Below are 12,309 nucleotides of genomic sequence, written 5' to 3' on the forward strand. Positions count from 1 at the left end.
CGTCCTCCGACAGTCGCCGCCTCTTCATATTCGTCACATATGGGGACGTCCCAAAGCAGTGCAAACATGAGGGGTGGGAAACGCATCCGCGCCGAAAGGCAACGCAGTCTCCACATCAAAGAAAGGAACCTTACCAAAGGAAGGAAACCAGCTGGGCAACAGCAAAAATAAGTGCTCAACAGGAGCAACAACCCAGGAAAAGACAAAAAAACCAGGGGATACAAAAAAACTATCCCAACAGCCAGGAGTCCCCAACAAGGGACCCTATGGAACAGCCGCACTAAGAACCTTGCGGCCAAAGGAAGCATCCGCCGATGCCTGAACATCTACTTTGTAGAATTTTGTGAAAGTGTGTACGGTCGACCAAGTCGCCGCCTTACACACCTGGGCTACAGAAGCCCCATGACGGCAGGCCCAAGACGTACTCAGTGATCTAGTAGAGTGCGCCTTCACAGGCACAGGGGGAACCTTCCCCTGCAAGGCATAGGCCTGTTCAATGGTCTGCCTGATCCATTTGGCAATGGTAGAGGCGGAAGCCGCCATGCCCTTCCGAGGACCCTCTGGAAGAACAAACAAGGAGTCAGTCTTACGAAAAGACTCAGTCGATTTAAGGTAAACCCTAATCGCCCGAACAACATCCAGAGAGTGCAATCTCACCTCCTTCGGATGTTTAGGCTTCGTGCACAACGAAGGCAAAACAATATCCTCGTTAAGATGGAATTCCGAAACTCGTTTCGGTAGAAAAGAAGGATTAGGTCGCAAGACCACCTTATCCAAATGAACAACCAGGTACGGAGACTTGCAGGACAAAGCCGCCAGTTCCGACACTCTGCGAGCCGAAGTGATCGCCACCAAAAAGGCGACCTTTTTGGACAACATAGACAACGAGATCTCCCTGATCTGTTCAAAAGGAGCACGTTGTAACACAGATAGAACTAGATTCAAGTCCCAAGGGGGCAAAGGATCCCTCCTAGGAGGAACCAGATGCCGCACACCCTGAATAAAAGTGCCAACCAAGGAGTTGGAAGCCACGGGACGTTGAAATAGAACGGCCAGCGCCGACACCTGACCCTTAATCGTAGCCAGCGCCAAACGCTGATCGACACCCGTCTGAAGGAAAGACAGCACACGGGAAACCGAGTACGTGCGGGGTGAAAACCCCCTGGACTCACACCAGGCAAAATAGGCCTTCCAAGTACGGTAATAAACCTTCCCCGAGGAAGACTTCCTCGCGTTGATCAAAGTATGAACGACCTCTGGAGAGAGACCCTTCTCCTTCAGGACCTCGGTCTCAACAGCCAGGCCGTCAAAGCCAGCGACTGTAAAGCAGGATGGTAAATCGGTCCTTGAGACAGTAGATCGTCTCGAAGAGGCAGACGCCAAGGAGCGTCGACCGCCAGATTCACGAGGTCTGCGTACCAGGACCGGCGAGGCCAGTCCGGTGCCACAAGAATCACCGTGCTGCGTTCCGAGTGCAACCTGCGAAGGAACCTGGACAGCAACCGAATCGGTGGAAACGCGTACATCAGCCTGTACTGATGCCACGGGGCCACTAACGCGTCCGACGCGTCTGCCCGAGGGTCGCGCGTCCTTGCCACGAACCTCTTCACCTTGTAGTTGAGGCGAGACGCGAACAGGTCCACATCTGGAAGACCCCACTTCGCGCACAACATCTGGAAGACAGCCGGGTGGAGAGACCATTCCCCCTGATCCAGGGTCTGGCGACTCAGATAGTCCGCCTGCCAGTTCTCCACTCCCGGAATGTGAACCGCCGTTATCGCCGGGACATGAGTCTCGGCCCAAGACAGAATGTCGGCCACTTCTCGAGCCGCTCGGGCACTCCTGGTGCCCCCTTGGTGGTTGATGTAGGCCACCGCCGTGGCATTGTCCGTCTGCACCCGAACCGGGCAGCCCTGCAGCCGGTCCGTCCAGCGATGAAGACAGAGCCTTATCGCACGCAATTCCAGAATGTTGATCGGAAGGGAAGACTCCCCCTCCGACCAGGTCCCCTGGGCGGACAGAACGCCCAGAACACCACCCCAGCCCGACAGGCTGGCATCCGTGGTGATTATCGTCCACGAGATCGGACGAAACGACTTGCCCCCGGACACCAACGGGGACTGGAGCCACCACAGAAGGTTTTCCCTGGTGCGATGACTCAACGAGATCTGAAGATCCAGAGATTGAGGTCGCCCGTCCCACCTGGACAGGATCTCCGCTTGGAGACCCCGCGTGTGAAACTGCGCGAAAGGAATCGCCTCGAAGGCCGAGACCATCAATCCCAGACATCTCATACCCGTCCGCAGAGACGAGTGTGGAACGTCCCTGAGGGACCTGACTTCCTCCTGAAGAGTCCTGAGTTTGTCTTCCGGCAGGAAGACCTTCGCCTGCACCGAGTCCAGTATCATTCCCAGATAGGGGAGACGAACCGACGGACTCAGTGTCGACTTTGGAACATTTATCGTCCAACCGAACTCCTGCAGAGTTTGCATTGTGACAGACAGGTCCTTCTCCAGACCCTGTCTGGACGCAGACCGAACCAGAATGTCGTCCAGATACCCCAGGACAGAAATGCCCTGGGCTCTCAATAATGCCAGAACCGGTGCAAGCACCTTGGTGAAGACCCGCGGAGCCGAGGCGAGCCCAAAGGGCAACGCCACAAACTGGTAGTGATCCTCCGCAATGGCAAATCGAAGGTACTTCTGATGACCCTCGAATATGGGGATGTGAAGGTACGCATCCTTCAAATCGATGGAGGCCATGAATTCCCCCGGAACCAGGGCAGCCACCACCGAGCGCAGGGATTCCATGCGGAACTTGCGAACTCGCACAGAGCGGGTCAGAGCTTTTAAGTCCAGAATCGGACGAACCTTGCCCTCCTTCCTGGGCACGGTGAACAGATTGGAATAAAACCCCCGAAATCTGTCCCGATGAGGCACCGGAACCACCACTCCCTGAGCCCTCAGGTCCCGCACCGCCAGGTGCAGATCCCGCAGGCGCTCTGGAGACAGTTGAAGATTTGAGGGAAAAAATCTGCTCTCCGGCCGAGAGAGAAACTCGATCTTGTAACCAGATCGAACGATTTCCAGAACCCATCTGTCCCTCACACGGGCCAACCAGGGCTGAAGAAAACCGAGCAAGCGTCCCCCCACCCCAAAACTGGGTGAGGGCGCCCCTTCAGGCCGAACTGTTATGGGCCGCAGGTCCGGATTGGCCGGACTTCTGTTTCCCAGACCAGGGCTTCTTCTGAGAGCCTTGGCCCTTGAACGGTTTGCCCTTGTAGTGCGGCCGAAAGGCACGAAAGGACCCCTGAGGGGGCCGAAACTGAGCATGCTTCTTCCCAGAAGCCCCCTTAGCCTTGGGGAAATGGGGCAAGAGAGTGCTCTTACCCCCGGTAATCCCCTTAATCAACACATCCAGGGACTCCCCAAAAAGGCGAGACCCATCATAAGGCAGATTGGCTAAGGTTTTACGTGAAGATTGGTCCACCGACCAACATTTCAACCAAACCAGGCGGCGAGACAACACCGCCACGCTGTGCACACGCGCGGCCAACGGAATCAGGTCCAGGTCCGCATCACACAGATACATGACACCCTGGTGGATCTGATCCACCATATCCAGGGTCGCCGCCGAGGCCGAATCGGCCACTAGGACGCGCCTAAGCATCTGCGTCCAACTTGCGATCGCCTGGGCCGCCATGAGAGAAGCAAACAGAGCCTTAAGCATAGAACCCGTAACAGAATAAGTATGACGGGCAAGAGACTCCAGTCTCCTATCCGTGGCATCACGGAAAACAGGGGATCCCTCTGCAGGGATCGCAGTGGCTTTGTTCAAAACCGCAATAGCATGATCCACCGGCGGAGGCACACACCACCGTTCATCAGTGGCAGGCGAGAAAGGATAACGCAGCTTAAATTTACTTGGTACCGCAAAAGGCTTGCGCAAATCGCGCCATTGGTCCTTAACAGCGCGCTGAAAATCAGCATTGCAGGGAAAAACCTGCGGCGTCCTGCGTTTTCTCTGCGTCCCATAAGCCGCCAAGGCAGCTGGGGGACACACCTCGTCCTGCAAACGTAGCGTCTGCTTAATGGAAGCAATCAACTCATCCATGATTGCAAGCTCTTCAGGCGAGCCAGGGGGAGAATTATCAACCCCCTCAACTTCAGCCTCTACCTCAGACCCCACTAGATCAAGAGAGGAGCGGGACCCCGATAGGGAGGTCCCCGCCAGAACAGCCCCATCACCTTCACCCTCAGAATCAGAGGACAGAGCAACTCTGGGCCGTTTAGTAGATTGAGCAGCCACCAGCATTTGCACCTGTGCAGCAAGGCCAGCCACAATAGTGGCTAAATCCCCCCCTGGGGGGGAAACAGCGGTCCCCTGGCTTTCCACCAATACTGTGGGAAACTTGCCCTCCTGAGAATCCATTGCCCCTGTATGCCAGACAACCAAGGGTTAACTGCCCCCTTACAGCAAGCGCGGCAAGCGCAGCCCACCGCACCACACTCAGGCACAATGAGACCCCCACAGGGAATATACAGACTGAATACAGGCAATGGAACACAGGAATAGAAGGATAAAACCTGAGGAGACTCCGCTGCTGCTGCTGCCTCGATCGGTGCTTCCAGGAGAGAGGAAGTGATGCTGCCAGGGCGCTCTATGTAAGCCTATGGAGGCTACAAGAAAATGGCCGCCGTGCATGTAAACCATGCGGCCGGAGCGGGCGCCGGTAAAATGGCGTCGTTTGGCGCCGAAATCGCCGCTCCACAGTGCATAAAATCACACACAATATTAACCCATTATATGGATACATGTTAGATCGCCGCAGCGATCGCTGTATATGCCCCAACATGCCATTAAAAACATGCCCCACAGCACACAGCTCCTCACACTGCCCAGCCTGACATACTCAGTGTCATACAGCTCCCCCCCCCCCTTGCAGCCCACAGCATGCAGCCGAGAGATAGGGAGACAAGCAGTGTGATTAAAGGCAGGTTACACAGTCCCAGACTGAGACCCCCCCCAGACAGACAGGTCCCCACATAGATACACTTACCTCACATGGCGTGGGGAACCCGCACAGGCGAACAAGCCGCTGCACATGAGGCAGGGAGAGTCGCAATTCAAGACGCACACAATAGCGGTTCAGAAACCGCACAGCGTCCGGTGAGGTAGCCACCTCACCAATCATCCCTGCACCGAACAGGGATGGGTCGTTCACTGTGCCAGGAGCGTTACCTGGCTGAACGCTCGATGGCAGACTGGGAAGCCACTGACCCACGACCTGCGACCAGGGGGATCAGCCCGAGACCCAGTCCGCATGATCCTCTTCGTCCGAAGAATCAACTAATGCTGACAAAAATAACAGCTAAGTAAAGGTAGAGAGAAAACTCAAACAAAATATCAAAAAGAAGAAAGAGTCTGGGACAAAAAGTCCCAGCACAGAGAGAGCCAGCCACTCCTGACAAGCTAGACATTAAAACTGAGATATGGTTGCAGGAAGTAGGAGGGTATTGACTGAGGGGACCACCCCTTGAGGGTGGGATATGTTAAAGCTTTATTGTTAACATATTCTGTTGCCTAGCTACTCCTTCGGAGCAAAGTCTAATACCCCATATGTGACGAATATGAAGAGGCGGCGACTGTCGGAGGACGTAAGAGAAAAGGTGGTTTGTTTATGACTGCAATATACTGAGCTGGCAAGTAGAGTCCAGGAAACATGTAGGAGGCACCGGCCTTTATTGACCTGTGATCCAACAAATTTGTCTCCAGTTCTCCCTAAATTGTGTACAAAAGGCAAACTAATTAGGGGACCTCCTGGTACACAGTAACATACAGTGGAAAACCCCATCCAACACAAGTGTCCGAATGCGGAGGTGTGGAAAATGGGATTACTGTTCCTATAAGGTGGGTCTTGTCGATAGGAAAGACCCTCAGGTGCAATCAACAGGTGGCGTGTGACACCATGGGGGTAGTTTATGTCATCTTATGTACCTGTGGGTCCTTCTACGTCGGGAAAACCACTGGTACAGTACGCAGACGTCTACAGGACCATATTTATAAAATCAAAAAATAATTTAAAGGCCCCAATTGCACGTCATGTGTGCCTACAGCATAAGAGGGATCCAAAATGCCTGAGCTGTTGGGTAGTTGAAGTGGTCCCTAATAACAGAGGCGATTACGATCACCTAGTATTGCAACATGAGACCAGGTGGATCTGGGAGTTGGAAGCGACAAGACCCTCTGGCCTCAACGATAGTTTAAGTTTTTCTCCTTTTGCCATACATTTTTTTTCCCTCTGGGTTGGTACAAGGAAGTGTATAATCTTATGGGAGAGGAAAGAGAAAAAATAAAAATAGAGGGATATAAATGAGTGACGAATGCGGGAAAGAGAAGCAGGTCAACTTATAAAGAACAATTGTATTTCTAAATGTATTTTGCTGGATGATGTATGACTTCCCATCTGTGCAAGTATCCTTTTGTTTAATTTTTGATATAGCGTAAACTGCATGGCAGCTATAGGTATGGGAAATATAGACAAGCTGAGGTAGTAACTACAAAACTGAGTGCTAGAAATTTGTTGAATGTATGTTACATTTTGACATCTAGTGGGGAACATGGATATCAATGTTCTCCTAAACAGTTCTTTTGCCTGATGGCTTGCTTTTCCTTCGCTATTTCTTAATCAAGATGGCGGACGCAGGTAACGTGTCATCGCATGCTGCTTCGTCATGATGCACAGCGCTTGTGTGGTAGCTCCGCTGTTGGCCATTTAGAGGCCAATTTTTTGAATACAGGGACTACGTGTGTTTGTTTGCAGCAGCCTCTTTATCCTGCTACCTGCTCCCGGGGCTTCCTTGACTCGTGGCTTCACCCAGTGAGGATGATCCTGTGCACAATTGACAAGTATCATGTGCTCTTTTAAGGAGTGGTTCATATAAATGCTTGCCAGCATGGGCAATGCCTGATATTTAATACAATCTGCAATGTTTTGTTCTCCGCTTAACTGGATGAATACTGACGCTTATGACTTCACCCAGCAAGGATAATCTTGTGTATTTGAAGAGTATCATGTGCTTTTTTCAAGGGAATGTTTAACCATGGTCAATTTAATCTTCAATCTGTCCAACAGGAGTATTAAGGACACTTTCTTCATATTTGTCTCACAGTGCATATAGGTCATCATACATGTGAATATGCTATACTATTGGATGAACCCTATTTGGTGGATACTGTAATTCAATATTACTTCTGAGTCTGCCTAGAAGACACTCCAATGAGGGAGGGAGAATATACTAGAGAGGGATATTTCTCTACAATACACATACCAGATCTCTTCTGGACCAGGAGTAAATATATATTATATATATATATATATATATATATATATATATATATATATATATATATATATATATATATATATATATATATATATATATAAAAAAACATCAGGACTGTATACCATATACATTCTGTGTGAGGGAGGTGGAATGCAGTGCATTCTTGAGGGGATTTTTTTTCCACACTCACAAGCTGGACATAACAGTTTACCTCCTCTTGATCACAGTTGATAAACCCATTAGTTCCAACTTTATAGCTCGGCTTCTAAGTTTGATATATTAACCACTTCTGGACCGGAAGGATTTACACCCTAATGACCAGGCCATTTTTTGCGAAACGGCACTGCGTTACTTTGACAATTGTACGGTCCTGCGACGCTGTGCCCTAATAAAATATTCACTTTCTGCTATAGAACATTCCCAAAAAAAAAATATGTATCCCTTTAGGCCAATTTGTATTCTGCTACATATTTTTGGTAAAAAACAAAAAAAAACAATAAGTATTTAGTTATTGCGTCTACAAACTACGGAAAGATTTACAATTCTTTTTTTTTTTACTAGTAATGGTGGCGATCTGCGATTTTTCGTGGGACTTTGACATTGCAGCGGACAGATCGGACCCCTAACTGACACTAACACTTTTGGGGGGGGGACCAGTGACATTACTACAGTACTCGGTGCTAAAATAATGCACCGTTACTGTAATACTGGCAGGGAAAGGGTTAACCTAGCGGGTGATCAAAGGGTTAAGTGTGAGCATAGGGGAGAGTTTTCTAACTGCATGGGGGAGGGACTTGTGAATTGAACACAGAGACCTGTGATCATATACAGGCGGATCACAGGCGCTGCAAACATTTCAGAGAGAACAGTCTGCTGTGTTTACAACAGCAGACTGTCCTCTCAGCGGGGAGCGATCGCGAGTGCCCGGCGGCAATCGGTGGATAGAGGGGGCAGGCGCGTGTCGCCCGGAGCACTCCCGCGAACTGCCGTGCAATTTGCGCAGCCGAACCAGCCTGCCGCAGTATATATATATATATGGCGGGTGGTCAGCATGGGGTTAATGGAGAAGGAGTTTACATGAAGTCGGTGTAAGAAAACCTTATGGGAAGATTCAATGCAATACAACTTATCCCAAGGAAACCAGCACGTGATGAGGATCTTATATACTGAAAGCATTCATAACAAGCCTGTTTTTCCAATATAGTGAGATCAATGCCATTCTAGTCATTCAATTGATAGACTTCCTCATGGCAAACACATTTCAGTTGGGTAGCCACCCACAGTAATTTGTATAATACATGTTAAACGAGTTATATTGTCCTATATAGTTCTAGGGTCTTGCCAAGATACAAGTGAGCCACATAATAGGAGCAGGATAGACTGGACATGGTTTTTAATGTCTTGTGATCTATGTAGTCTGTGTATAATTTGATAAATTTTGCAATAAAAGGTCAAGATATTGTACAGAAGGGAGTTGTAAGACATGCATATTCATGGCTCACTCCATCTCCCCCACTGGGATACTGAAGTATCAGCAGTAATAAGAAATATAAGAAATTAGCTTGAAATTGTATTCAATTGAGTAGAATAGCAGGTATTGAGCTCATATCTATTGTTTTTTGGTATGTTACTTTGAGGAGGGGGGCTCCCCCATCAGGTAGTATGGAAAAAATGCATAAACCTTGTAGGACTCTGCAATGTGATTTTTTGTGTATAGGTCTGAGGATAGTGTAAAAAAACGCTTCTATCCTCAAACGCTCATAACTGCGGCTAAACTCACAAACATGGTATGCAAACAGTAAAACAGACGTTTTTCACAATCAGTTTCCAGCTGTCAGTTGCCAGTGTTCAGAAAAGACTTCAACTGCCCTGTGTCTTAAGAAAAAGGCCAAATCCTTTTTGCTCTAGCCATTTTTCTAGAATCATAAATTGGCCAAGAAACAGCAATTATTGCTATCTGAAGAAAAAGGCAGTACTGCAAATTGGTTTTAAAAGGATATCATCATGAAAGTAAAATTTAAGCAACGGGACCATCAGTTTTACAACTTGCTCTGTATATTCAACAAAGCCCTCCTTCAGTTCTTTAGCATAACAAACCTTAAAGACAAGAAAAAAATTCACGTTAGATATTCAAGATCTATAAAATTACAAATATCATAGCAGTTTAGATCGTTATTAAAACACGTATGCTGCCCTACTTTGGAACCCAGAAAGATGAAAACAGCTTCCAATCTGTTAGTGCTTTCTAATCTATCTGGTCAGTGTTACCATTTTCTGTTTCCTTGCCCAAAAGCCATAGCTCCACTGAAGCTTCTTTACACTTCTGTTTAGTTTGCGGAAGGATGATCATATTGTGTGCACATATATGACCACTCATATGTCTATGGGCAGTGTTAGAAACACTGTTGTACAATATGTTACCTTTAAAGTACACTGCTCAAAAAAAAATGAAAGAAATCCTCTGAAATCACATCAGATCTCAGATGGGGAAAAATATCATGCTGGATATCTATACTCATATGGACTGTGTTAGAAATTAAAGAATGCCACATCGTTTAATGGAAATGAAAATTATCAACCTACAAAGGGCTGAATTTAAAGAGAAAAATAAAAGTGAAAAAATGTTGCAACAGGATAGTCCATCTTGCTGAAATTTAATTGCAGCAACTCAAAATGGTACTCAGTAGTTTGTATGGCCCCCAGGTGCTTGTATGTATGCCTGACAACGTTGGCATGCTCCTTTTGAAACAACGGATGGTGTCCTGGGGTACATCCTCCCAGATCTGGACCAGGGCATCACAGAGCTCCTGAACAGACTGCGGTGCAACCTGGTGGCGTCAGATGGACCAAAACAAAGTCCCAGAGGTGTTCTGTTAGATTTAGGTCAGGCAAACATGGGAGCTATTTAATGATATCAATTCCTTAATCGTCCAGGAACTGGCTGCATACTCTTGCCACGAGGCCAGGCATTGTTGTGCACAAGGAGGAACCCAGGATACACTGCACCAGTGTAGGGTCTGACAAAGGGTCCAAGGATTTCATTCCAAAACCTAATGGCAGTCAGTGTGCCATTGTCTTGCCTGTAGAGGTCTGTGGGTCCCTCTATTGATATTCTGCCCCAGACCATCACTGACCCACTACCAAACCGGTCATGCTGAACAATGTTACAGGCAGCATAACATTCTCCACGGCTTCTCCAGACCCTTTCACATCGGTCACATGTGCCCTGGGTGAATCTGCTTTCATCTGTGAAAAAGCACAGGGCGCCAGTGGCTGACCTGCCAGTTCTGGTGTTCAATGACAACTGCTAATTGAGCTCCACAGTGCTGGGCAGTGAGCACCGGGCCCTTGGGCCACCATCCTGAAATATGTTTGTTTGGTAAAGCCATTCACACCAGTGGCCTGCTGGAGGTCATTTTGTAGGGCTCTTGCAGTGCTCATCCTATTCCTCCGCACAAAGGAGCAGATACCGGTCCTTCTGATGGATTAAGGACCTTCTATTGCCCTGCTCTCAGAGTAACTGCCTGTCTCCTGGAATCTCCTCCATGCTCTTGAGACTGTGGTGGGAGAAACAGCAAATCTCCTGTCAATGGCACGCATTGATGGGCCATCCTGGAGGAGTTGGAATGCCTGTGCAACCTCCATAAGGGCCAGGTATTACCTCATGGTGCCAGTAGTGACACTGACCCTAGCCAAATGCAAGACTAGTGAAAAACAGTCAGAAAATATGAGTAGGGAATAAAAATCTGTGGCCTCCACCTGTAAAACCATTTTTTGATTAAAAAGTGCTCCATTAATTTTTTTGAGCAGTGTATAATGGTTACATGCAATACAAGAAACAATATTTTACTTTTAATTCATGCTACCAATTCTGTGAAAGGTTAGTTGTATGGAGCCCTACTAAAAAAACATTGCTAACTTCTTTGTCTGCAGATTCAATACAGTTGCTACTAGAGCAAATTTTAGATCACACTGACAGTTTGAATAGTCAACACCGGCATATGCAAAATTGCTTTTCTTCGCAAAATTTCCTTACTAAAAATTAAAACTTTAATACTCACCAACATCTGACATGCAGTTGCTTTTTCTTCAAGTCCTGCAGTTTTAATACCAAAACTCTGCTGATCTCCCAAGTTAACAAATTCCCATCCATCATCCTCACCCATGCTTTCCATGTCTTGAGCTGCGTTTTAAAAGGAAAACAATTGGTGAACATTAACTACTTGATTACCAGGTCTGACACTTTTCACATAAATGTAAAAATTAGTTTTGCTAGAAAATTACTTTGAACCCCAAACAAGTTTTTTATGCATCTTTTTTAAGCAGAGGCCAGAGATAAAAATGGTAGTGGTTGTCATTTTCTTCAAATGTAATTTTAATCACTTCCATATCGGGCGATTTCTGGCACTCTGCTCCTACATTTAAAATTCATAATTTTTTGCTAGAAAATTACTCGGAACACCCAAACATTATATATTTTTTTTTTTTAGCAGAGACCCTAAGGAATAAAAAAGCGGTCATTGCTACTTTATGTCACATGGTATTTGCGCAGAAATTTTTCAAACGTTTTGTGAATATAAAAAAAAAAAAAAACACACTAAAGTTAGCCCAATTTTTTTGTATAATGTGAAAGATGATGTTATGCCGAGTAAATAGATCCCTAACATGTTATGCTTTAAAATTGTACACACTCGTGGAACGACGCCAAACTTCAATACTTAAAAATCTCTATAGGCAACGCTTTAAAAAAATGTTTACAGGTTACCAGTTTAGAGTTACAGTGGAGGTCTTGGGCTAGAATTGTTGCTCTCACTCCAACGTTCGTGGCCATACCTAACATGTATGGACTGAACGTCATTTACATATGTTGCCACGACATATGCATGTGTTCGCTTCTGCGTGTGTGCACGCGGGGACGGGTACACTTTACATTTTTTTTTTATTTTTACACTTTCCCTTTAAA

General features: G+C 47.2%; 1 protein-coding gene across 1 annotated transcript in view; it reads right to left on the reverse strand.

Moving 5' to 3' along the window:
- Nucleotides 1-12,309, reverse strand: part of IPO5 (importin 5) — a 167,398-nt gene that overhangs the window by 57,609 nt on the left and 97,480 nt on the right. The window contains exons 17-18 of the mRNA XM_082245950.1: nucleotides 11,408-11,529; nucleotides 9,340-9,443 (exon numbers count right to left, since the gene is read on the reverse strand). Of these exons, the coding sequence (XP_082102076.1) occupies nucleotides 9,340-9,443; nucleotides 11,408-11,529 (226 nt within the window). The remainder of the gene's footprint in view (nucleotides 1-9,339; nucleotides 9,444-11,407; nucleotides 11,530-12,309) is intronic.

Source organism: Pelophylax lessonae (assembly GCF_965119305.1).
Source record: "Pelophylax lessonae genome assembly, chromosome: 2".
NCBI lineage: Eukaryota > Metazoa > Chordata > Amphibia > Anura > Ranidae > Pelophylax > Pelophylax lessonae.